At 41.6% G+C, this 27,461-nt stretch overlaps 1 protein-coding gene across 4 annotated transcripts; it reads left to right on the forward strand.

Moving 5' to 3' along the window:
- The first annotated feature begins 771 nt into the window (after positions 1-771).
- LOC133041274 (cytochrome P450 2J2-like) lies at positions 772-27,030 on the forward strand. 4 transcript variants are annotated; one of them, XM_061121737.1, is made up of 9 exons: positions 794-1,070; positions 6,956-7,118; positions 9,615-9,764; positions 10,152-10,312; positions 12,859-13,035; positions 14,715-14,856; positions 15,203-15,390; positions 18,105-18,243; positions 26,519-27,030. In XM_061121737.1, exons 1-9 carry the CDS (start codon positions 861-863, stop codon positions 26,695-26,697), a joined length of 1,509 nt encoding a protein of 502 aa, XP_060977720.1. In that variant the 5' UTR covers positions 794-860; the 3' UTR covers positions 26,698-27,030. The 4 variants fall into 4 exon arrangements, with proteins under 4 accessions (XP_060977721.1, XP_060977723.1, XP_060977722.1 ...); XM_061121738.1 differs by lacking the exon at positions 12,859-13,035 and having other exon boundaries at positions 772-1,070; XM_061121740.1 differs by lacking the exons at positions 18,105-18,243; positions 26,519-27,030 and adding an exon at positions 15,928-16,094 and having other exon boundaries at positions 792-1,070.
- Positions 27,031-27,461: the final 431 nt, after the last annotated feature.

Raw genomic sequence — 27,461 nt, forward strand, 5'->3', positions numbered from 1 at the left:
AAAGAAAGCTGAGCTCCAAAGAATTGATTCTTTTGAACTGTGGTGTTGGAGAAGACTTGAGAGTCCCTTGGACTGCAAGGAGATCCAACCAGTCAATCCTAAAGGAAATCAGTCCTGAATACTCAATGGAAGGACTGATGCTGAAGCTGAAACTCTTAATACTTTGGCCACCTGATGTGAAGAACTGACTCCTTGGACAAGACCCTTATGTTGGGAAAGATTAAAGGCAGGAGCAGAAGGGGATGACAGAGGATGAGATGCTTGGATGGCATCACCAACTCAGTGGACATGATATGAGCAAGTTCTGGGCGCTGGTGATGGACAGGGAGGCCTGGCATGCTGCAGTCCATGGGGTCACAAAGAGTCGGACACAACTGAGCAACTGAAATGAACTGAACTGATTTGACGTCCTAAACTTTTCATGGAATAAAACATAACTCTCCCTGTTTAGGTTGTGAGTATTCTTTCAGTGCACACAAAAAACCTCCCAGCCTAGCCTTCTCTCAGATCCAAGTATGTTCTCCAGGGAATCCCATACCTGACATCTAGTGGGTAGCAGGCAGGCTGGGCTCCAGCCCAGAGAAGGACAGATACAGGTGGGGGAAAGTTGGGGCGAGGGGAGGAGGAGGCAGGACCTCGGGAAGAACAAGGAGAGGTAAGGTGGACCCGTGCCACCTGGAGCCAGGGGTGGGGCTTAGCTGAGCTCTGGGGGAAGGGAAGAGCAGTGGTGGGAGGAGGGAAGGGCGGGGTGAGACAGTAGGATGGGGCGGGGCCTGGGAACACGGCTGAGAGCCCAGAGGCACAGAGCCTCGGGGACTTTCGCCGCTCAGAGCACAGAAGAGGGACAAGACGTCGCAGCCATGTTGGAGGTACTGGGCTCCCTGGCGGCGGCCCTCTGGGCGGCTGTCCGTCCTGGCACTCTCCTCCTGGGGGCTGCCGCTTTTCTCTTCATTGCTGATTTCCTCAAAAGGCGGCGTCCAAAAAACTTCCCGCCAGGGCCTGCGGGCCTGCCCTTTGTAGGCAACTCGCTCCAGCTGGACCCTGAGAAGGTGCACCTGACGCTTCAGCAGGTAGGACTGGGTGAAGGTGTCGGAACCGCGACCTGACCCTACCTGCAGGACAAGGGCCATTCCGGGTACCGAGGACCGGAGCACGGGGGTTTCTGAAGCTAAATCGGGAAGCGGGTACACCCTGCTTTGAGCTTCTCTTTCCTCACCATCAACCGGAATGATTCCAGGTGCGCTTTCTAGGGGTGAACTATTGTTAACTGTTTACTATTTAAGTGTCCCGACACGATCTGTTTTGGGGGAGGTAGGGGATGCAGGTTTATTGTACAAAACAAAAAGTGTTTCTTGATCCATATAGCTGGTGGAAAAAAGTGTAAATATTGAACTGTAACTCTCATCTGAAGCCTCACATACTTCCAGGAGCTTAAACGTCTACGTATTTTCTCTCATGTCAGGGATCCTTGGATAGAATATGCTTCAGAATCCCCTCTATATGCTCACTAAATGTTTTTGACTGACCAAGTGACTCTTTGTCTCTTCTGTTTCTTTTATTAGAGTCTGGAGTGTGACAGACACATGTTTTAAAGTCATTTCAAAAAAATAGTAATAAAATAAAGTCATTTTGTTGTGTCTGGTTACATACTACTGGGACATTCTATTTATAGTGTGATCACTTGTCTTTTCAATAATTTTATTCTTGATGTGGGTATGGGTGAGTGCTATACTTCCCCTCTTGGAGGTTCCGTTTTCCATCTGTAAAATGAGGATGTATGTGCATGTGCTTAGTGGCCCAGTCATATCCAGCTCTTTATAATCCCGTAGACTGTAGCTCACCAGTGTCCTCTGTCCGTGAGATTCTTTTCAGGCAAGAATACTGGAGTGGGCTGCCATTTCCTTCAGGGGATCTTTCAGAATTGGGGATTGAACCCGAGTCTCCTTTGCCTCCTGCATTGCAGGTGGACTCTACCTGCTGAGCCATCCCTACCTAAATCCTCATGATTTTTCAACTGCATTGCTTCCATCCACACAAGGACAGAGTTCCTCATCTTCAGGTTCCTCCATCTGCAATTCACTCTCACTAAAGTATTCATTTAAAAATGTCATCCTCTGCCTAGATTTTCTTAGTGCTTTCTGCTGCTTCCTAGAGTTCATATTCCTTAGGGAGCCACATGGATCCCTTCTTGTAGCCTCTTTCCACTTTATAGTCATCTCCCATCAAGGCTCCCTAACTGTGGCCGTTCTGAATTCCTTAAAACTCACTTCATCACTCAACACTGTCTCAAGAATCAACTGCCTCCCTGCCTCTCAGCACAGGCACCTTCCTGACTGACAACACTGTGGTAAGTGGTTGTGATGATTAAATAAAAGTAATGCTCAGTGTTAAAATAGCTTATAGTTGGTGCTCAAAAAAGAATAGTTCTGGTTCCCTAGAAATTCCTGGAACACTTCCAACACAAGCCTATATTACAAACTCAAGTTCAGATGGAGATGGCTTCATCACTTTCTGGGAGAAACAGCCAATTGGTTGCACCAAGTGATAGGATGAGTATATAGAATTTTAAAGCTAAGATGCCAAGATTCTAAACCTGTGCCTTTCTTTAAGAATTGTGCTGTTTAATTTCCAAGTTTTGGAAGATCTTCCTGATTTCTTTCTGTTAATGATTTACAGTTGGCATTCATTAGGGTCAGAGGATATATACTGTATTTCAACTTTGAACTGATATAAAAAGATTGGTTTTATGACCTAAAATGGAGTCCATGCATACTTGAAATAATGTCTTCTGCTATTGTTGTTGGAGCATTCTGTACTATATATCAGATAGACTTGAAGAGGTGAGTGTATTGTTTAGTGCTTCTATACCTTTGTTGATTTTTTATCTGCTAATTCTGTCAATTATTAGGAGAGGCATGTTAAAGTTTCCAACTGTAATTAGAAGTTTATGTGTCAAATCAGTTCTGATAGTTTTACTTTATATATTTGGCAGCTCTTTTTATTTGGCTCATGCCCATTAAAATTGTTATGTTATCTTGGTGAATTGGCTCTTTAGTTATTATATGTTCTTCTTCATCCCTGATGATTTTCTTTGCCTGAATGTTATCTGATATAATATAGCTACACCAGCTCTCTTTTAATTAGGATTTGCATACTATATGCTTCTCCATTCGTTCACTTTTAACCTACTTATATGATTATACTTGAAATGAGTTTTTATATAGAACATATAGGTGGGTCATGTTTTCATTGTGCCAATATCTCTTTTAATTGGTGAATCTAGATCATTTGTATTTAGTGTAACTTTTGATGTCTGAGGGATTCCCTGGTAGCTCAGCTCTCCTGCAATGCTGGAGACCCTGGTTTGATGCCTGGATCAGGAAGATCCCCTGGAGAAGGGAAAGGCTACCTACTCTGGTATTCTGGCCTGGAGAATTTCATGGACTGTATAGTCCATGGAGTCACAAAGAGTTGGACAGGATTGAGAAACTTTCACTTTGATGTGTGAACACTTAACTATGCCATTTTACTATTCACTTTCTATTTTTCACAGTTTTTTGTTCCTCTGTTTCTCCTCTCTGGTCTTCCTGTGGGTCACTTGAACATTTTTAAGAATTCCTTTCTAATTTAACTGTAGTATTTTTAGTACATTTCTTTGTTTGGTGCTTTAAGTGTTTGCTCTAAAGTTTACGTGCTATGCATGCACAGCTTATTGTATCATCTGAGGTTATTTCTCCATTTTAAGGCTAAGGAAACTGAAAGCTAAGTGATTTGCCTAAGTTACTCAACACTGAAAATGGCCAAAGAAGGACTTGATTCTTAATGTGGTCACTACTTATGCTACTTGACTTTTCATGATATAGTTAGCAGATAATTGATTTGTCCAGGGTTGCACTTATCCAACAGGCGTTTAGGAAGTGCTTATCATATGACAGGTATAATACAAGAAGAGTATATGGTGAAATGTGTGGTATAAATTTTTGGTAACCAAATGAGATGTCATTAGGTGGGTTCATTGTGAATGGGAATCCATGGGGATACCCTCCATAGAATGTTGAAATAAATTTGGCTGAACTTGAACAGAGACAAGTGGCTCTGTGGAGTAAAGTGGACAGGAGATTTTAAATTGGAGAAGCGACTTGAGCTAAAACAAAATAAGAAGGCAGTGAAGAAACAGGCTGATTTGTTTAGCATGATTTTTCCCATTTTCTCAACATTCTCTACCATAGCTGTCTGGCTTATTATAGAACATTTATGTGAATAAGAAAAATTTCTTATTGGACTAAGAAGGGAAAATGGTAGATAAGGTGGTTAAATGCACTGTGAGGGTTTATATAGAGTTGCTTGTAACAAAAAGATTCCAAAATACAGTGGTGTAAAAAAGATTGAAATTTATTTGTCTCTCACAAGTAGGTTGAGATGTAGGCAGGAAGACCAGGATAGGAAGACTGCTTTGCTTCACAAGGTCATCTAAAACTACAGTGCTTTTGTCTTGTTGCTCTGGTCCTGCAACAGTGTCATGTGCAAGTTCTGTTCCATGAAAAGGGGAAAGTGAGAGGTGGAGAGAAGCAACTTTCCTTTAAGAACACGACCCAGAAGATGCACACGTCACCACTACTCACGTCCCATTGGATTCACGTGAAATTAAGTGAGGGGTAATGTGACCAGTTAATCATTAGGGAGTTCCATCACTCGGCAGAAGAGAGAATCTGGCCATGCTTTCTTTAAGGATAAGACATACAGAGCAAATTAGAAACAGTCCTACTTTATGCCCATCAGCTATGCACTATATCTCTGTGCCTCTTTTTCTAAAAACTGGGCATACATTATAGAGTTGTTATAAGAACCAAATTAGTTAGGATTATCAGCTTACTGCCAGGGTGCCTAGCATACAGTTGATGCTCAGTTTATATATCTAACTCCCTCCCCCTCTCTTCAAACATTTATAGTAACCAATTCAAGAAAAAAAAAAGTTTTTGATTGCAAATGAGGCATCACTTCTCTGGCCTGATTGCTGCATGGGCTCCCTTCATACACTCACTGGCCACTTCCCCTCCATTTCTTTGTCAATATCTTACAAGAAATCTTTTGCTAAAATACACTCCCAAACATATCAATAAAAATACATAATTTTATTATTAACCTTAGTATTATGATTACTAACCCCAGAATCCTAAAGATGACAATTTGTAAGAGCCCTCATTTTATATATTTGGAAACTGAGACAGAGAGAAGTTAAATAACTTGACCAAGTATCACATAGAAAATAACCAGTGGAAGCTGGATACAAAGGGATTTGTATGCCTTCAAAATCCAAGTACTAAGCGCTCACCTTCCCTCTCCTATTCAATTTTTAATTGCAAACAAAACAAGATATAAAGTGTTTCACTTGACATTAAGACATTCTCGGTCTAGCTTATAGTACGTTTCCGGCCTTGTATTCCATCTCCCTACACAAGTGAGAGGTATTCTTTCCAGGAACCTATCCTAGCCCCAGGACCCTTATGTGTGTGTGACACACCCAGACACTCTTCCTTTCACTCGCACTCTCTCTCTCTCCTCTCACTGCCCCTTTACTCTCATTCTCAGTTTATTGCTGTCACATTCAGTAAACTCTAAGTTCCCCAGTGCTATTTCAGCTTTATGTCTTTGTCCTTAAATCTTACAAATACCTCCAGTCCTTATATCTTTGTCACTTTGGCTAAGTTACTTCTCCATGACTCATTTTCCTTAGTAAAACATGAATAATATCATTACTGCCATAGGGTGGATGGACGAGTGGTTAAGAAAATGAGCTTCCACTGCAGGACCCACAGCTGTGTGGTGCAGTCAAAAAAAGATAATCTTGGTCTAGCTTCCCTAGTAGGGAATGCACACCGTCATAGGATGGTGTGAGGGAAATGAGACAAAAGGTGGAAGGTGGTTAACGTGGCTGCCAGTGGATGTGGTTGTCTGTGGCCACCAGCGCCTTCCTCCTGTACATTAGCCCTTTGCTCTCTCCTGTCTGCCCCCTTGAGCCACTGCACTTACGCTGCTTTTCTCACTGAGCCCATTCATTCCCCAGAGTCTAGAGTGGCTGTCTGCCAGTATCAGAAAACAAACTGTCTTTCCCATTGCTATTCTCTTTCTTCCTCACAGAAATTTTCTTTCCCCTTTTTTGGGGCTGTAGAGAGCACACTGCCCTGCTTGTGAGATTTTAGTTCCCCGTCCAGGGTTAAACCTGTGTCCGTGGAACTGAAAGTCCAAGTCCTGACCACTGGACAGCCAGGGAATTACCCCTCCCAGAAACTGTAAGCGAAAAATCATTTTCTCCCTCTTATAATGGGGAGTGGAGGCTCCAAAAAAAAGTGAAACAACTTTCCCGATCTCACAGCTAGCCAACCATAGAGTTAACATGGCTCCAGCTAGTGAGCTCTTTTCTATGACTGGTCCTAGCCCTGTAATGACTTTTTTTGCCACCTAGAACCTGATGAAGAAGGGGACACTGTCTTGTGGTTAAACAGATATGATTTTCTATGAGGTCCATACTTTCTACACCAGACATTCACTAAACATATCTCTTCCTTCTCTGGTGAGTCACATGGGCTGAATTCTCTCCCTTCACTAGACTCCAAGATGCTTGAGGTTAGAGACCTTGCTTATTTTATTGTATCCTTATGCCTTATTCTCAGGATACATATGCTCACTCAATCCAAGTAAGATGAACGTATGTATGAGTATTTATAATTTTAATGTCTACATCCTGTAGTGGATTGAACTGAAGTCAAGTTGACAGCAAGAGAAATGGAAACAAGCAGAAATATTTCCAAGAGCCCAAGGTACACACACACACACACACACACACACACACACACACGATTCCCCTCAATATAATCTCCCGCAGCTCTACATACCCTCCATTCCAGGACGCACAGACATGTGCATGTATAACTGTGACTCTTCTACTATTTTTCAGTTTGTGAAGAAATATGGGAATGTTTTTAGCTTGGATTTTGGTACATTTCCTTCTGTTCTTGTAACTGGATTACCCTTAATTAAAGAAGCACTTGTCCACCAAGGCCAAAACTTTTCCAACCGCCCCGTAATGCCTCTCCAAGAGCATATCTTTAACAACAAAGGTAAGTTCTTACATTGGTTAGCATATGTTTCATATTCTTATGGTCTGCAGAAAGTGTCTCGAACAATCCCAGGGACCAAGCTCCCCATAAGGAACCTGAGTGCCCACATTTCCCTGTTGAAGGCACTCCCTCAGGACACCTGGCAGAGTCAGCTCTAATGTCAGGGATTTGGAAGAAGCGACATCACCTGCATGAACTCACTCTGGATGCTTTGATAAATGAGTATCCTCATCACTCAGTGATGTGATGTGTTGTTCAAGCAGAGAAAAGGCAATGCGTCCTCAGGCTCTCTTTCTGCTTTCCCACTCAGATCTCTTCCCCTAGAAAACGATGTGGATCAGCTTGTTCCTGTTGATTAAGTGATTCCCTTCTTGCCTCCAGTTCCTTATGCTCTATTATTAAGGCTGTGCCCCAAAGGTATCTCAAGCCTTCTATCTATGTTAAAAGAGTTTGGCATGAATACTTAGCATGGTCACTAAATTAACTTACATTTTCAAAAAACTAAATGAAAAACTTAAATCTATACTTCTACAAAAACACCATTTTTTCAGGTATTTCTCAATCCCTCTTTAAAATACTTCACCCATTATACTACATCCATTCACTCGATCATCTGCCATGAGAACCTAGGACTAGAGGCGCCAGTGACAGAGTAGTGAGTAAAACAGAAAAAAATTATTGATTTTTGTGTAATTTACATGCTATTAAGAGAGACAGTATCAAGTACTAAAATTTAACACCTCAGTTTTATGAAGATAAGAGCAGGGTTCACTTAGTATGGGTATCAAATCTGGTCCTGAGACTCAATAAAAGCTATTTTAAGTAAATAACAAATAATAAAATGAAGAAGCAATCCACTAGAGGGAATAGAATACGAAAAGTTTCTAAGATGGGAAAAAGGACAGTGAACTGAAGAATTGAAAGGTATCCAATGTTAGAAGAACAGAGTTTAAATGGAGATAATTAAATGAAGATGAAGATGCTAAGTTTGGCCAAAAAGAGTTCATGTTTAAGGATATAGTTTTTTATCCTAATCACAATGCAGGCTTCTGAATGTTTAAGTAGTAAAAGGAATCAATATACTTACATGGTAAGTTTTAAAGACTTCTCTAAGCTTCAGTGTCAAGAATGGATTAAAAGGACCAAAAGACTATTGTAGAATTTTAAGGGAGAAGAGGTGGTGGCCTGAACTAGGGAGGTGGCAAGAAATGGCAGTCCAGTAGATTACACTAGGAGAGTGACTGTGAAGACAAGTTGATTTAAGCTATTCAGGAGGCATATTCAATAGGACATGATGACCTAGATGGATGGAGAATGAGGTAGACACCCAAATGGGTAGGTAAAGGGAAAAAGGAAGATGTGGAGGAGAAAAAGGTGTTCGTTGGCCTGGGTGGTGAGTTGTATGGAGCAAATCATTAACTGAGTCATGAATATGCTGAGTGTGAAGCCAAGAGAGTCAAGCAGAAAATTGGTTACAAGTCTGCAGCTGAGGCACAGATATAGACATTCACATCAGTAGATGTCATTTGAAATATTTGGAGTTGCTAAGATTTAGTAAAAATGGAGGATAAGGGTAAGAAGAGAAGAGGCTTTGACCCAAGCTTGAAAAGGTCCATCATTTCAAAATCTGATAGGAGATAAGTTAACTGAAGGTGTGATGATTTCTGTGAAGTCAGAGAATTAGCAAAAGAGTCTGGAGAGCGTGGTGTCCTGAGCACCACTGGAAAAGAGTGTTTCAAGAAAAAAAACATCTCATGCTGTTGACACATCAACATGAGGCTGAAAAGGATCCTGGACTGAACAGCAGGGAGGGCCACTTCACTAAGGTGGTGGAAGTGAAAGGGAGATATTGGAAGGAGTGGAAGAGTGTACTGGAATGAAGAACTGAGAGGGTGGTGGTCTCCCCTGTGTTATAAAATAAATGAAGTTCTCTGCACCCCTCATGATGGATTTTTTATCCTTTGCCTGTGATTTTCTTTCTGCACACCATTCACAATTCTTTATTTTCTTGGGTGATTCATCTATCTTTTTAGATCTTTAAGCACTTTCTCCTTATGAGTTTTCATTTTGTCTAGTCAATTAGTGCATGCTTAGTATGTAGCATAACAAATATAGTATGTGACAAGTAATCAAAGCATGGGCATTGGAGTCAGGCAGACTTGAAAATGAATGCCTATTCTGCTGCTCCACCTCTGTGACCTTGCAGAGTGTACTTTTATCTCCTGTGCCTCAATTTTCTCATCAACAAAATTGGGGTGCTGGTTTGGCAGTAGTGATATATATAGAAGTATATCAGAGAGTAAGTACTAAATCCCAGAATGCATTAAAAATACTGTCACCAGCATTGCAAGCAATCAGTAAATTCAACCCATTATATCAAGTGCTTTGAAATTATTTCTCTGAATAATTTCAAGCACCTTAAAGCCCTTTTTCTTCCTTTTGATACATCACGGGTCTTGTTGGCTTTTTTGCATAATGTTGGCTTTCTTTTCCCAGGCTTGATCATGTCCAGTGGCCACATATGGAAGGAACAAAGAAGGTTTGCCCTGACAACTCTTAGGAACTTTGGTTTAGGAAAGAAGAGCTTAGAGGAACGCATTCAAGAGGAGGCCACCTACCTCATCCAGACGATAAGAGAGGAGAATGGTGAGCATATCATAGGACAGGTGCAGGGACCGTGGCTCATACATTCATTAACCAGATGTTCATCAGTGCCTACCTGCCTTTCCTGAGCCCAGAATTGTGTAGGGTGCTGAGGGGATAACAGGGAACAGCTAACCATGACCTGCCCCTGTGTGGCTCATGAATTAAGAAAAAGATTGGTATTAAACACGTTATTGGTTTTAAATACTGGTCGTCAGTTTGACTTCCCAGGCATTGACAGAATACTTGTTAGACCCTGGGGTTGTCAAACCCTGGGGTCACAGTCTCAGAAGTGGTCTGTAGTCGATGTGTCATATGTCACACAGAGTAGAATCTCTGTAAAATAGAAACAATCCTATCTGAAGTCTCCATCTCTTCTTCCTCCTCCAGGACAGCCTTTCGACCCTCACTTCACAATCAACAATGCCGTTTCCAATATTATTTGCTCCATCACCTTCGGGGAGCGGTTTGATTACCAGGATGATCAGTTCCAGGAGCTGCTGAGGCTGCTGGACGAGGTCTTAAGTCTGCACACATCAGTGTGCTGCCAGGTAAGGCAGTTGTCACTTTCTATCTTGCATAAAGACATTAGGCTAATGTCTGTCACAGATTAGATGGGGTCTTCCTTTTCTTTGTAGCTAAAAGATAACCTTTTGAAATTGACTTCGGCACAAACTTGTTTGAAATCAATCTGTTGACTTTAATGATTATAATATTGTCAGATATTTACTATTGATAAATAACATTACTAACATTTGTGTAAAGTACAGTACTTTACATGACTTACAGGGATACACTACATTCTTTACCTTAAAAAACAGAATACTGCCATCACTATTGAGTCCCTTCTGTCAATGTCCCTCCCTAGTCCCACACCTCTGTGATCCTCAGATGTATGCTTCTGTGCCTGGCTCTAACTCAGCTCATTGTTTTGAAATTTGTTTATTGGGTCTTCTTATTTACTCTGTGTAGTTTTCCTCTGCATGCAGGTGCCGCTGATTGTTATTCTCTTGAATAATGCTTGCAGATTTATTGAACATATGAGGGATTTCTAATTTGAGGATGTTATGAATAAAGCTGCCATGAACATTCCTGTTTTATTGTTCATGTTGACACATCCACTCATTTCTGTTGCATATGCACCTGTATGTAAAAATCCTTAATGGTTTCCACCTGTTGGTCTATTTCCATGCCCATCCACACTTGTTACTACCAGTTTTCTAACTGTCTAGGATATTGATTTAAGGGATTCAACCCTCACCCTGTCCTTGGTAGTCCCCGCTGTCTCCTTTTGTCCTGCTAGGGTTTTAAGTCTGTCAAAAGCTCTGCTATCTGCTTGGTCTCTCAGCCCCTTTTGTTTATTTGGAAGGCACTGTTAGGGGAAAATCAGCCCTAAGTGTTGGGGTAAACCCTTGTGTATGTAAAGGAGGATTTACTTGTAATCATTTTTAACAAGTAACATTGCCTGGAGATTTTTGAACCCATCTCACCTAACCTGGTGAATCCTGGCACAGAAAATGGACATAATGAGTGTGAACTACTATGATGATTATTGTCAGTATTATTTTTGAACAACATTTCTTATTGTCACTTCTAATCATGGTAACCCCTCCATTCAGTAATTCCATTTTCTTCCTTACTATTAAGACAAAACTTAGGAAGTCTGGGACCTCAGTGAGCATGTGTTGACTATTCCCAGGGAAAAGAAATTCCTGAGAAGGTTGGATGAGGCAGTGAGGCAGGGGGTAATATGCATTTTTTAGAGACCCAAAATAGATCAGTCAGTAAGACTGACAATTGCATATACTTTATTTCAGTCAATTTTTGCAACAACCCTTTAAAGATGAAATGGAGCATCCTAAAGTATGCAAGTAGATATGGGAATGCTTAAGCATATTCACATAGTGATCCACTGGCTGTGTGTTAAGTGTGGAATAGATCTCATGTGATTGAGTAAGGAAAATAACCATGGTGCCCCAGTGGCAGCAGATTATACTAAGCCCGGACAAATTACATCGTCATCTTCATTATTGTCATTATTACCATTGTTATTATTCCCAAAGCCTTATAGCTAGAAAGCAGTAGAGCTAGTATTCAAAGGCATGTATGTTTCATTTTAAGTCTAGGCAATTTTCCATTATGTTGGGCTGTTTTCTATCAGATATTTTTAGGGAAAATATATCCAAAATACACTTAATTTTATTAAAAATGTCTTAGCCACATGAAGAATACATCATAATGGTAAGATAGATAAACACATATCTATGTTTAACATAACTAACTAGCTAGCTAGAAAGAGGTGTTTCATACACAAAGATATATACACACATATTAGAGGAAAATATCATGAAGAAATATAAAATAAGGGAATGGGAAGAGGTTCCAGAAGTACTGCATTATAGGATTATCAGGTAAAATATCTCCAAGCAAGAGCCAGCCTGAATGAAATGAAAGGCTAGGATTATACAAATTCCAGAGGAAGACCAATCTTCGTTGAAGGAATAGTGAATGGAAAAGACTAAACATTGTCATTCTTGATGTTGTCACAGAGACCAATGGAGCTGAACTAAGAGAGAGTAAGATGGTAGCGAGTGATAGCAGAAGAGGGGACAGAAGTGGAAGAGGCCAGCTCATGTAGAGCTCCAGGCCAGGAGAATAATGTAGAATTTGTCTAAATGTCATGGAAAGTCATTGGAGGATTGAAAGATAAATAGTGGAATGATCTGATTAAACTGTTAAATGATCTCTCCGGCAGCTCAGTGGAAAATAGACTGGGAAAGGGGTTGAGGAGAGAATCAGGGAAATTGTTGGGAGGCCTTAAAGAATCTAGGTAAGAAATGCTGGGGCTTTGTCCTAGAATGACAAACACATGGAGCACTGAGAAGTGGTCTGAATATGGTTCTATTTTGGATGGAGTGTTGAAATGCTTTGCCAGAGGGGAAAGAAAAGGGGTGTGACAGAGAGGATGAGTCAAGGGTGACTCCAAGGGTTAATGTAAGCAAAGAAAATACATATAGAGATACAATGGTTTCCTTGTCTTCAAAAGCAGAAAATGGGTACCTCCTTGTCTCCATGACTCTTTTGTTTTCTCCATCAGCTCTACAATGTCTTTCCAAGGATAATGAATTTCCTTCCGGGTCCCCACCAAACCCTCTTTAGTAATTTGGAGAAACTGAAAATATTTGTTGCCAAAATGATTGAAAACCACAAGAGAGACTGGAATCCTGCTGATGCAAGAGACTTCATTGATGCTTATCTCCAGGAAATAGAAAAGGTGAAGGAACCTGAGTGTTTTCCTGAGTAGTGTTCTTAAAGAGCAAATGAGGTGATTCTGATATCTTATTGCTGCTGTCAGAGATCACCACAAACTTGGTGGCTTAAAACACCAACATTTATCAAGTCAAGGTTGGGGCAGGCTGGCTCTTTTGAGGCTCTAGGGCAGAATCCACTGATGGGCTTTTCCAGCATCTAGAGGCTGCCTGTACCCCTGAACTCACGCCCCTTTCCTCAGTCTTCAAAGCCATTGATGTAATGTCTTCTTTTCCACTGTCCTCACATCTTCTCTTAATTTGCTCCTTGTCTCCTCTTATACTCTTCTGATTACAATGGGCACGCTAGGATAATCCATATCAAGATCCTTAATTTCATGATATCTACAAAGTTCCATCTGTCAAAAAACATTTACCCGTTCCAGAGATTAGGACATGGACATTTTTGTGGGTCATTATTCAGCCTAGCACAAGGTTGGAAAAATAGAGACACTATTTCAGAGTATAGAAATATCAATAGCTCAGAATTGATGATACATTTGAAATAAAGATATTGGTTTAAGAGTATTCAGCTTGAGGTCTTTGGAAAGCCCACATATACTGCCTTTTGATAGTCTATTTCTATCCTCTACCCATATCTGAAAGACCTGTACACAACAGGGAAAAGAAGCATTGTTTCATTATTACTTGTACCAATGTCCAGTCCCCTACCCCTTCCCCAGTTCCCCAGTGCAAGTATAAGTGAAGCTGAGTCAGATGCCAAAGGTTAGTCTCAAGTGGAGGACTTTTGCCTTCCTCCCTCCTCCCTATTTCATGCACTTTCAAATGTTGTTTATGAGATGCAGGGAAAAGGCCAAATTAGATATAGATCCTTTAACATATTAAGTCCTGAGGTTAATACTCATCATTGCATCAGTGTCATCGTTTTTGACTCATTTTCAACTTTTAGAGTTGAAAGAATGGTGAATTTTTTTTTTCTGTCTCCTCTCTTATTTCACCTTATTGTTATACCATTAATAGAAGTATTGATTCCTCCTGAGAGGAGGAGACTTCACTTGTTACAAGGTGTGCAGGCACACAGAGGAACACTGACACATTGAAGCTCCTATAGCAAAGTGGTGAAGATGCTGGAGTGCCATGAGGAATGATTGTTGGAATCAGAGAAGTTTAACCTAAGGAGGATGTTAATGGGGAATCGTGAGAATTGTACTTTAGAGAAATTCATTTTATTCTTTCTGGTATCAATACAAACATTTGTTGAGGATTTCTTATATGACCTTTGCATCTCACATAGTTCATAATGCCAATTGAGGAGTGAATATTGAACACAGAGTGTTTGAGAGGTTTAGTAACTTGGTCAAGTTGTACATATAGTGAAAGGTGTGGCTAATATTGGAATGCAAATATTATTATATTTCCAATATAATAATAGATTCTCCCAAAATATGGAAATAAAAAGATTCTCTCAATTTTCATCCATCTAAGGTGACAAAAGCTTCCAGCACTTGGAGCACGAAGATGCTAATGATACTGCAATAATAAGCCTCTACATGCTGAGATGGTCAAAGGAAAAGTCATTTCTCTTAGGGGAATCTCTCCTCCTATGTTCTCTCTAGGGTGAAGCCTTCTATGTTGTGGCAACTAAGAACCATCTGGATAAGCCAATAATCACTGTATTTTCTAGCATAAGGGTGATGCTGCTTCAAGTTTCCGTGAAGAAAACCTCATCTACAACACCCTGGACCTCTTCTTTGCTGGAACAGAGACAACTTCAACCACCCTGCGCTGGGGGCTGCTCTACATGGCCCTGAACCCCGAAATCCAAGGTGAGCTCATTAGTGGATGGGCCTAGGCCAGGTCAGTATGCTTCCATAAATTAGTTCATCTATGTCTCAATATTCCTCAAGGGCATGTTGATTCACCCTCACTAATGAGAGGAACCTGAGGCTCACACAGCTTTAGGAACTCGCAGCAGGAATGTGGTTGAGCAAGAGTTTTCCACCTAATTTGTCTCACACCAGGGCCCACTTCCCACTCTCAACCTCCATGAGAAGCTAGTCTGGAGAGCCTAAGATAGCCATTTTGATGCTGGTTATTTCATTCCTTAACTCAACCAGACTCAAGGAGAGTTATGGAAAAACAGAATAATAGAACCACCTCTGCTTTTTTCAGAAAAAGTCCAAGCTGAGATTGACAGGGTGCTCGGCCAATCACAACAGCCAAGCACAGCCGCGCGAGAGTCCATGCCGTACACCAACGCTGTCATCCACGAGGTGCTGCGAATGGGGAACATCATCCCTGTGAACGTGCCCCGGCAGGTGGCAGTGGACACCACCCTGGCCGGATACCACCTGCCCAAGGTAATTAGGGGCTCACACCAACAGCCTCAGATCTCCAAGCTCGTATTTGTAAATGATGGGAATCTCAATGGCAAATGTGATGTGTTTTCTTGTCTTAGGGAAACGCTTAATTGGAGAGGGAGATATATTACCACTAATGTAATTCTAGATATTTTTCTTTACATGGGGTCTTTAGAATATTAGTTCAAATAAATGTTAATAGTCGTTCTAGAGGAGAAGGGGGATTCCTACGTCAAACATGTTCAGACAAAGGCTGGCTTTTCTCTGCTATGAGATTTCTCATTCTTTTTACTACCTGACGTGCATTGTTAATTCTTGTGGGGAAACTGCAGGCAGCAATTCTCAGTCAGACTTTGCCATGAGGTCCTTTTCTTTGCCATGGGAGAGCTTTTCACAGGATAGGGATCTGCCAGACTTATTTTGGATAATTCTGTTTCAAAATCCTGGGGGTTTAGAATGTTGAAATATGAGAGACAGTTGAAATCTCCTGGGCCAACATCACATTAAACTGGTGTTTCTAACATAATATCCCCACAGGTATTGCTTCCAGCCTTGACTTACAGTCTCTTGATGGGACTACCTCACAAGGGAATCAATCCAAGCCTGTGCACATTGAATATCCAAAAGGAGTGAAAGAACGAATGGTTTTTAAGCAGTGACCATGTACTATGGACTATATAGGTTCTTTCAACTTAATCAGTCCTCAGAATAATTCTTTTTTTTTTTTAAACAAATTTATAATGAAGGCTCAGAGCTGATTGATCTTGTATAAAATCTCTGGTGTACAAAGTGACAAGAGTTGAGTTAAAGAAATAGATGTGTTCTGGGCCCCAGGCTCATCTTTTTTGTACTATGCCATGTTTTCTCCACAGGAGTTGCTCTATTTTGCTTTAAAAGAAGCTCCTTAAATTGTTCTCAGTAAATTGTCTCTCAGGACCCTGTTAAGTTCCCTGTCCTCACAAAGGCAGTTCTGTGCTCTACCAATCACTCTTAGGATCTCAGCAATCAGCTCTCCTGTCCTCACAAGTGCCCTCTCTGCACACCGCACATTCACAGTTTTGCTTTCTCAACACCTTAGTCCATTTCCATAGATCCATTTCAGTTTGTCTGAGTCCCTCAGAGTGTGTCGAACCTGGTGTTGATTTCGAGATAAAACCAGAAGAGCCTCTGCTTTAGTCTCACCTAGGTCATGGTCCCTGCAGCTCTTGGAGAAGCAGCTATTCCTGCAGCGATTTCATTAACTATTTTCTTGCTGATTGACCATCTTATGGATGAATTCTGAGGTCTAGGTGATATTACAGGTGATCTTCACATATTCATAGCAAGTCATTTAGCTCCGGAGAACCATCCTAGCTCAAGAGATTGGTTTTGTAAGATTTTTTTTTTTTTTTCTGATGTACTGTTCTGCAAGACCCTTACCCACTGAGTGGGCAACTTGCAAGCTGGAGAACAATTATACTACAGAAGTTCTGCCACAGGAGTGAAAGTCCTGAGCCCCAAGGCAATCTTCCCAGCCTGAGGGTCTGGCATCAGGAGGATCCCCCGAGCATCTGGCTTTGACTGTCACCAGCCTTTTATTGTAGGAAGCATCAACTCTACTCTTGGGTCATGTGCACACTGAGACCCATGGAAAAATAGCAGTGACCTCATAAGAGTCTGGACCAGATCTACCTACTAATATTGGAAGGTCTCCTGCAGAGGCAGGGGGCAGCTGGGGCTCATGGCAGGGACAAAGACCCTGGCACTGGCAGGTCTAGTGAGTAGTCACTGGCATGAAGATGCCCAGAGGCCACCAAGCAAAAAGGTATGGGAACAAGTGGTATGATAGAGAAACTGAAAAAGGCTTGATGTAGTGGGAGTGTAGGCAGAAGGACTGTGACTCAGATAGAGGGCTGGTGATATGTCCTTAATCTGAGTGATGAGAACTATTTGGATGGTTTTTATCAAGTTCCAGGAGTGTTGGGTGGATAGGAGTGACATAACTAAATCATGTCCAGAGCTAACTCTGCTTTCAGTGTGTGAAGCACTTTGAAGCGGGGAGAGGATATAGAGTTGTAGTTAGGCCTACTTTAGGAGTGTGGACAACCAAGGTGGTATCTTGGACCAGGCAGTGGGGGGAAATAACATGGAGGTGATATAATCAAGAGGAATTTCAAGGAAAATTGACCTCCTGGAAAAGGATAGAATTAAGGTGGAATGAAGTAAAGAGGGGCGTTAAGGAGGACTCTTGGGTTTCTTGCTGTAAGCTAGGAAGGATAGTGGTTCTTTCCACTGGGTGACCTGATTCTATTATTAAACCTTCTCTGGAATGTGTGAGATAATGGAGGGAAGAGAATGGGAGAAACAGATGAATGAGACATTTTTCATGTTGGGGAGGCTGCCATATTTACCACTTCACTGAGCAACTGGGTTGATTTTGGTCCAGAAGTGCCTGCCCACTGTCACATTATTCTCTCATCAATGCACATACCTTCCCATTCTGCACTGAGTAGTCACATTTTGCTGATAAAATTCCCAGCAGACAATTCCAGTCCATCATTGTAAGCTGTCCCGTGGCAAAGAGCAGGGTCCTAGGGGTTGAGCTCAGCAGGTACAGGGGTGGGGAGGCTGAAGAAGTTCAATCAGCCTTGATGTGGGAGCCCGCGGGACGGCTGCCCCTCGGCACACATCTGTCGTGTGTGTCGTGTCTTGCATGAGTCTCCTGATTTCTCCAGGGCACCGTGGTCATGACCAACCTGACTGCACTGCACAGGGACCCCGCAGAGTGGGCCACCCCTGACACCTTCAATCCAGAGCATTTCTTGGAAAATGGACAGTTTAAGAAAAGGGAATCCTTTCTGCCTTTTTCAATAGGTGAGTATCTGGAAATAGGAGTGGGGGAACCCAGAGTTCTTCTCTCAGCCCTTCCCTCCTCTTCTTGTGATGCCTTGCTTTAGTTGGCATGTCTCTAGATAGCCCTGCCTAGCGTGACTCACTCTTGCTGTGGGTGCATTGCAGGTTTCCCTGGGTTAAGCATCACCAGGATTCATTCTCTTACCTCCTAAGCCCTGGCTTGACTCTGATGGAGATTTCAGCTTTAAATTGTTCAGTCCCCAGGAACTTTTGGGAGAGGAACTTTGCCTTTGCCTGTTACCCACAAGAGAAGGTTGGGCACTTGCCATCTTTATAGAACTTAAAGTGTTTCAAGATCTTTTTAGTGCCTCCCACTCACAAAAACATAAAGCTAATTGCTAAGAAAGGGGTAGGGGAGGTTCCAGTAAAGGGACTGCTTCCTTATCACTATGGGCATTACAAGTGACTCTAGGTGCCATGGGCTTAAGTAGATGAGATTCTATCTATACGTTCTTCCTGAAGCAGTCCTTTTACTTTTTTAAATGAGATGGTTTGATAGCATTACCAACTCTATGGACATGAGTTTGAACAAACTCTGAGAGATGGTGAAGTACAGAGAAGTCTGTGTAGTGCAGTACATGGGGTTGCAAAGAGTCAGACACAACTTAGTGACTGAATAACAGCAATCCTTTACAAATCTAGTTAATACATTTACATGGTGTATAACTTGAAGTATATGAAAGAGAATGCAGAGCAAACTCTTTCTCTCATGTTTCCCAGCCAGCCAGTTCCAAAGGGGTGTTTTACTCATAACTTTGTGAAATGAGGAAGGAAAAATCTTATATATACCAGGTAATGAGTTAAGTATATTGCTGAGATCATTTTAAATAATTTCCAAAATCCTTAATTCTATAAATGTTTTCTGAGTACCTATTATATGTCAATTATGCAGCCTTGAGAATATGACAATGATTAGGTAGAAAAAAACCAGTCCAACTTTTATGGACCATGTGTTCTACCTTTAAGTTACAAGGTCCAAATTTCAGTCACCACACTGGGGATAAGGGATAAAGCTTAACAGGGTCAACTATGGTATCTATAGTCATAAAGCTCATGGAGCAGAGGTTGAACTCAGTGTTGACCAGGTTTATCAAATAAAGCCTATGCACTTCCTAGAAATGTCTCCCAAGAAAGTAACTAAATGCTACAGTGAGTAAATGCTCTGAATTTCACAACAGTTTTCTTATCATTAAGTTAAATTAAATATACATTGACTTTTTGTAGCAGTATAATCTAATTGATCATGCCACAAAGGCACAGAAAGGGAGGGACTGGAAATTGACCCCATGTAGGCATGATACAGAGCCCAGGCTTTTCTGCTATAGGGTGCTGTCCTGCGTGTATTTGGACTGATTCCAATTAGATCTTCTGTCTTTCTTTCTCTGGTTCTATGTCACCTTTGCTCACTTGGACAAGTCACTTTTTATATGAAAGCAGACATGAGATGTAGGAAAACCTTCCAGACTTCTTGTCTGCCTTGGTGTGTACTAAGTCGCTTCAGTCATGTCTGACTCTTTGCAACCCTAAGGGCTATAGCCTGCCAGGCTCCTCTGTCCATGGGATTCTCCAGGCAAGAATACTGGATGGATTGCCATGCCCTCCTCCAGGGAATCTTCCCAACCCAGGGTTTGAACCCATGTCTTCTAAGTCTACTGCATTGGCAGGTGGATTCTTATCACTAGTGCCACCTGGGAAGCCTAGACTTCCTGCCTACAAGATCTTTATGTTTCTTATTATAGTAAGGAGTTTCAGCTGTTTTATCTTAAATGTTATAATTTTTCTTGCTTCACTGTATTTTTTGTTAGAGTTGAAACACCTCCTTCCTATTACAGATTTCATTTTCAAGCAAATTATTTTATTTTATACTTACAGCAACCCAATTATTAACAGTTAGGAAAACGATTAGTATCTCCTTTCTCAATGAAAGGAAATTAGGATTAAGAGAAAGTTATTTCTCATCCAAGGTAGTGTGCCCAAGGAATTGGCATAAAAGGGCCGAAGACTCGAGTTTCTGGTTTCTTTTAAATTTTTGTTGAAGTATAATTGATTTACAATATTGTATTAGTTTCAGATGTACAGCAAAGTGATTTAGTTATGTGCTTAGATGCTCAGTCATGTCCGACTCTTTGTGACCCCATGGACTACAGCCCACCAGGCTCCTCTGTCCATGGGGATTCTCCAGGCAAGAATACTAGAGTAGGTTGCCATGCTCTCCCTCTGCCAGTGGGTCTTCCCAAACCCACGGATCAAACCCAGGTCTCCCACTTTGCAGACAGATTCTCTACTGACTGAACCACCAGGAAAGCCCAAGAATACTGGAGTGGGTAACCTATCCCTTCTCCAGGGGATCTTCCTGATCCAAGAATCAAACTAGGGTCTCCTGCATTGCAGACAGATTCTTTACCAGCTGAGCTACTGACTCACATGGTAAAGATTTAGTTATAGATAATATATATCTTTTTCTTTCTAGGTTTCACCTTACTGGTTATTACAAAATATTGAGTATAGTTCCCTATGCTATACAGTAGGTCCTTGTTGGTTATATATGTAGTTCTAATCTAGTGCTCTCCCTAACACACTTAGAAATTTCCTACTTAAAGGCCCTTCCATTTTAAGATTCACTAAATTCATATCATATGTATCAATTATTACATTGCTGCATTACAAAGATGGCAAACTCAATGACTTAGAACAATAAGTGTATATTATTGCTCACAAGGCTACAGTTGAACTGAGAGCTCCACTGTTCTTAGCTGGGCTCTCTTGCCCATTTGGGAGGTCAGTTGGCTGAAGGCTGATCTAGGATGACATCAGCTGGGACAATAGGGCTCTTTTCCAAGTTTCCTTCTCTAGCAAGCTATCCCATCTGATGTACATGTAGAAGACAAGACCCCAGGAGGGAAGAAAGCACACAGTGCCTCCCAAGGGCCAGGCTGGGAACTGGTGACCATCACTCCCACTGCATTCTTTTGCCCAAGCAGGTCATACTGTGAGCCCCAATTCAAGGGAAAGGGAAAATAGCACAATTTTTATGGGAAGGGTTATGAAATCACATTGCAAATGATGGGGGTACCGGGAGAGGGGGGAAATTGGAGCCAGTATTGCAGTCAGGTGATCTCACTATCTTTCTTTCTGCCCAAGAAGAGTGATTCAGACCAAGCTAGCAATTTGGGGATTCCCTCAACTGTGACTAAATGAGGACTAGCTAAACAGAACAGGAAATAGAAACCAGAAAAATCCACTGACTTAAAGTGTCAACACTGCTGTCAGGTTTATTCCCACCATACTCCCATATTTAGGGCTCAGTTGCTTTGCCTCATACTTGATCCAGCACTTTATAAAGAAAGCTTCCCTGAAGGAATGGGGTGTGAAAAGCACCCTCCCTTCTCTTGGAAAGGTCAGGTGTGGAGTTAGGAGATATGCACAGTTGGGGAGATTACAAAGGTATTATGCAAACATATATTTTCTTTTCTTCATTTAAGTTTTCCCTTTTGATCCAATAAAGCAGCAGATATCTTCATGAAAGGCAAGAGTCTGAGTCCTCAATTTTCAGAAATATCACTGAATCATGGAGATATGATTAGGAAGATAGTCTCTCAAAAACCCTAGATCAGTCCTCTCATTTCTAGTAACTGGCCTGGTTAGTTGGTGATGGTGAGGTAGTGCATGCACCAAGAAGAAAGTCCGTGTTTCCCATAATCCAGGATGAAGCCTTGAAATAAGGTAGTCCTTCTTTTCATGACTTATAAATCAAACTCAAATCTCCTGTTTTACTGGTATCCTTGAAGAACCATATATTGTGCTTAGGAGAGCAATTATTTTACCAGTTTGAATAGTGAAAATTGTATATGTCGATGAAAATAAGCTATTTACTCAAAGTCCAGAGCTGGTTACTGATGGAACCAGTAATGTAACCCTGGATCCTGACTCCAAGGGTCCACTTTTATCCCACTATATGGATTATTCTAGGAGAATTTTGGGTATTTATAATAAAGCTGACTTGATTCCATCTAAACAAATTTTCTCATTTGCTGAAATTTAAGCCAATTCTTCATTTTTTCTGTTCAGTTCAGTTGCTCAGTCATGTCCGACTCTTTGCAACCTCACGGACTGCAACATGCCATGCCTCCCTGTCCATCACCAACTCCCAGAGTTCACTCAAACTCATGTCCATTGAGTCGGTGATGCCATCCAAACATGTCATCCTCTGTTGTCCCCTCTGGTCCCACTTTCAAACTTTCCCAGCATCAGGGTCTTTTCAAATGAGTCAGTTCTTTGCATCAGGTGGCCAAAGTAATGGAGCTTCAGCATCAGTCCTTCCAATGAATATTCACGACTGATTTCCTTTAGGATATACTGGTTGGATCTCCTTGCAGTCCAAGGGACTCTCAAGAGCCTTCTCCAACACCACAATTCAAAAGTATCAATTCTTCAGTGCTCAGCTCTCTTTATAGTCCATCTCTCATATCCATACATGACTACTGGAAAAACCATAGCTTTGACTAGATGGACCTTTGTTGGCAAAGTAATGTTTCTGCTTTTTAATATGCTATTTAGGTTGGTCATAGCTTTTCTCCCAAGGAGTAAGTGTCTTTTAATTTCATGGCTGTAGTCACCATCTGCAGTGATTTTGGAGCCCCCAAAAATAAAGTCAGACACTGTTTCCACTGTTTCCCCATCTATTTGCCCAGAAGTGATGGGACCAGATGCCATGATCTTAGTTTTTCGAATGTTGAGCTTTAAGACAACTTTTTCACTCTCTTCTTTCACTTTCATCAAGAGGCTCTTTAGTTCTTCTTCACTTTCTGCCATAAGGGTGGTGTCATCTGCATATCTGAGGTTATTGATATTTCTCCTGGCAATCTTGATTCCAGCTTGTGCTTCATCCAGCCTAGCATTTCTCTGCATATTAAGTTAAATAAGCAGAGTGACAATATACAGCCTTGACATACTCCTTTCCCGATTTGGAACCAGTCTGTTTTTCCATGTCCAGTTCTAACTCTTGCTTCCTGACCTGCATACAGATTTCTCAGGAGGCAGGTCAGGTAGTCTTGTATTCCCATCTCTTTCAGAATTTTCCACAGTTTATTGTGATGCACACAGTCAAAGGCTTTGGCATAGTCAATAAAGCAGAAGTAGATATTTTTCTGGACTCTCTTGCTTTTTTGATGATCCAATGGATATTGGCAATTTGATCTCTGGTTCCTCTGCCTTTTCTCAATCCAGCTTGAACATTTGGATGTTCATGATTCACGTATTGTTGAAGCCTGGCTTGGAGAATTTTGAGCATTACTTTGCGAGCATTTGAGATGAGTGAAATTGTGCAGTAGTTTGAATATTCTTTGGCATTGCCTTTTTGGGGGATTGGAATGAAAACTGACCTTTTCCAGCCCTGTGGCCCCTGCTGAGTTTTCCCAATTTGCTGGCTTGTTGAGTTCAGCACTTTCACAGCATCATCTTTTAGGATTTCAAATAGCTCAACTGGAATTCCATCACCTCCACTTGCTTTGTTCATAGTGATGCTTCCTTAGGCCCACTTGACTTTGCATTCCAGGATGTCTGGCTCTAGGTGAGTGATCTCACCATCATGATTATCTGGGTCATGAAGATCTTTTTAATATACTTCTTCTGTGTATTCTTGCCACCTCTACTTAATATCTTCTGCTTCAGTTAGGTCCCTACCATTTCTGTCCTTTATTGTGCCCATCTTTACATGAAAAGTTCTCTTGGTATCTATGATTTTCTTGAAGAGATATCTGGTCTTTCCCATTCTGTTGTTTTCCTCTGTTTCTTTGCATTGATACTTGAGGCTTTCTTATCTCTCCTTGCTATTCTTTGAAATTCTGTATTCAAATGGGTATATCTTTCCTTATCTCCTTTGCCTTTTGCTTCTGTTCTTTTCATAGCTATTTGTAAGGCCTTCTCAGACAACCATTTTGCCTTTTTGCATTTCTTTTTCTTGGGGATGGTCTTGATCCCTGCCTCTTGTACAATGTCATGAACCTCCATCCATAGTTCTTCAGACACTCTGTCTATCACATCTAATGCCTTGAATCTATTTGCCACTTCCACTGTATAATCATAAGGGACTTGATATAGGTCATACCTGAATGGTCTAGTGGTTTTCCCTACTTTCTTCAATTTAAGTCTGAATTTGGCAATAAAGAGTTCATGATCTGAGCCACAGTCAGCTCCCGGTCTTGTTTTTGCTGACTGCATAGAGCTTCTCCATCTTTAGCTACAAAGAATATAATCAGTCTGATTCTGGTATTGACTCTCTGGTGATGTCCATGTGTAGAGTCTTCTCTTGCATTGTTGTAAGAGGGTGTTTGCTATGACCAGTGCGTTCTCTTAGTAAAAGTCTATTAACCTTTGCCCTGCTTCATTTTGTACTCCAAGGCCAAATTTGCCTGTTACTCTGGGTATTTCTTGACTTCCTGCTTTTGCCTTCCAGTCCCCTATAAGGAAAAGAACATCCTTTTTGGGTGTTAGTTCTAGAAGGTCTTGTAGGTCTTCATAGAACCATTCAACTTTAGCTTCTTCAGCATTACTGGTTGGGGCATAGACTTGGATTACTGTGATATTGAGTGGTTTGCCTTGGAAACAAACAGAGATCATTCTGTCATTTATGAGATTGCATCCAAGTACTGCATTTCAGACTCTTTTGTTGACCATGATGGGTACTCCATTTCTTCTAAGGGATTCCTGCCCACAGTAGTAGATATAATGGTCATCTGAGTTAATTTCACCCATTCCAGTCCATTTAGTTTGCTGATTCCTAAAATGTTGTCATTCACTCTTGCCACCTCCTGTTTGACCACTTCTAATTTGCCTGGATTCATGGACCTAACATTCCAGGTTCCTATGCAATATTGCTCTTTACAGCATCAGACTTTACTTCTATCACCAGTCATATCCACAACTGGGTGTTGTTTTTGGTTTGGCTCCATCTCTTCATTCTATCTGGAGTTATTTCTCCACTTTTCTCCAGTAGCATATGCACCTACCGACCTGGGGAGTTCATCTTTCAGTGTCTTATCTTTTTGCCTTTTCATACTGTTCATGGGGTTCTCAAGGCAAGAATACTGAAGGGGTTTGCCATTCCCTTCTCCAGGGGACCATGTTTTGTCAGAACTCTCCACCATGTCCTGTCTGTCTTCAGTGGCCCTACACAGCATGGCTCATAGGCTTGAGTTAGACAAGGCTGTGGTCCATGTGATCAGATTGGTTAGTTTTTTGTGATTGTGGTTTTCAGTCTATCTGAAACTCTAATTTTATTTCCTCAACAACTGGTTACAGGCAGATGACAAAATAGAGGCATACTGCATTAACCATTTTCTAAGAATATTTCATTACATGGGGAAGCAAAATGTAGCAAAAGTCATGCTCAGAACTAACGTCAGAGGATAATCCCACTGATGGTGTCCAGGAGAATCTTTATTGAGATAGTGAGGAACTATGTCAGATGTTAACAGGGGTTTTTCTGGATTTGGGGATTAAAATATGTTTTAATATTTTTATACTTTTCACACATTTTTTATTTTTCATTTTTGCTGTGAACATATACTGATTAGGGAGAAAGTGATCTATTAAAACACCCATAAGAGAGATGATGATAAAGCCTATTGTGGGGTGGTGTTGCCCAAGTTGGGGAAGAAGGCATCATGAAGAGGAGAGGCTGGGGGAAGCCTGGAGCAGGTAAACACAGGTGGGATGAGTTGAGGTTGGCCCTGCATGGGGAACCCTGGCAGGGAGATTCCCGGTCATGATGAAGGGAAACTTGACATAGGGAAAAGGTGCTTCATACTTGAGAAACCTTGCTTTGACATTTACTTTCTTTTAATTTTCAACAATTTCTTTTTTAAATTGAGAGAGGTAAACACAGAGTTTTGCTTTTGTCTGCTTTTGTCCTTATCGTTTGCTAATGGATTTTTGTAAGACTTTTGGCTCGACCACATTTATAGGTCAACCTTGGCCGCTCACTTGTTTCATCCACAGCCTGCACCTTCACTGTTGCTGAACCATCTGACCCCTGAAGGCACTGGAGTGTGTCATTGTGGAATGATCTCTCCGGGCTTAGGTTACGCCAGGTGGTTGTGATCAAAAAAGCTGAGTGCATACAGGCCCAGGGCCAGGGAGGCCTGCCGTTTGCTCAGGTTTTGCAAGATGTGTTGGAAGATTTCAGTCCTTGCTGGCACAGACCACCTGAGCAGGTACTCATATTTTTGTCTTTCAGGAAAGCGGATGTGCCTTGGAGAACAGTTGGCCAGAACTGAGTTGTTTATTTTCTTTACTTCACTTCTACAAAAATTTACCTTCAGGCCTCCCGAGAATGAAAAGTTGAGCCTGAAGTTCAGAGTGAGCTTGACCCTTGCCCCAGTCAGCCACCAGCTCTGTGCTGTTCCTCGGGGCTGAAGTATTGGGGTGGGGGTGTGAAGGAAAGCAGGAAGAATGAGCTTTCCCACACCACCCCAAGGCAGGGCACCTGCTCAGAAGTGAGGGGACAGCATCCAGTGCCTCTAGGTACATCACAGAAACTAGACTCAGAGAAAACTGGAACCAAACCCCAGCTTTGCCATCTCCAGTGAGGCCTTGAGCAAATCAGTTATGTTGTGAGTGATTTCATTTTCATTCAGAAGATTCAAGGTGGACAATGATTCCATCTCTAAAGGAAAAGCTACTATAAAGATCAGAGGAAATAATGGACTTTAAGTGGCTTGGAAACCATAAAGCACATCATAAAAGTCATACCTGTGATCTGCCTCCTCCCTACTTCCTTCCTTAGCTAGGTTTTGCTTCTGGTCTGTTGAGATGGCCTGGGTCAAAGAGGTGCCACATGGTAGATAAGAGTTAGAAGTTGGGCCTGGGACAGCCATGGAGGTCAGCCAGAAAGGCCCTCACACTTGGTAGCCCTGGGCAAGCTTATCCTGCTTCTCCTCAGACTGACCCCTGGGAAGTAGCAGGGCAGGTGGATTCCTGATTTGTCGGCAGGTTTCTACGGAGAAACAGTTTATCTGGTTTATCTAAGGAAGCACTACCTTGGACACCAGAGCCAAGAAGAATGTCACCACAATAACCAAACATGGAAATCAGGGTAGGGGAAACAAATGTGGAAATATTTGCTGCCATTACTGTGCCTCCTTACCTTAAATCCTCTCATGCATTTACTCCAAGCCCCA

This window comes from Dama dama, chromosome 20 (assembly GCF_033118175.1).
Source record: "Dama dama isolate Ldn47 chromosome 20, ASM3311817v1, whole genome shotgun sequence".
Taxonomy (NCBI): domain Eukaryota; kingdom Metazoa; phylum Chordata; class Mammalia; order Artiodactyla; family Cervidae; genus Dama; species Dama dama.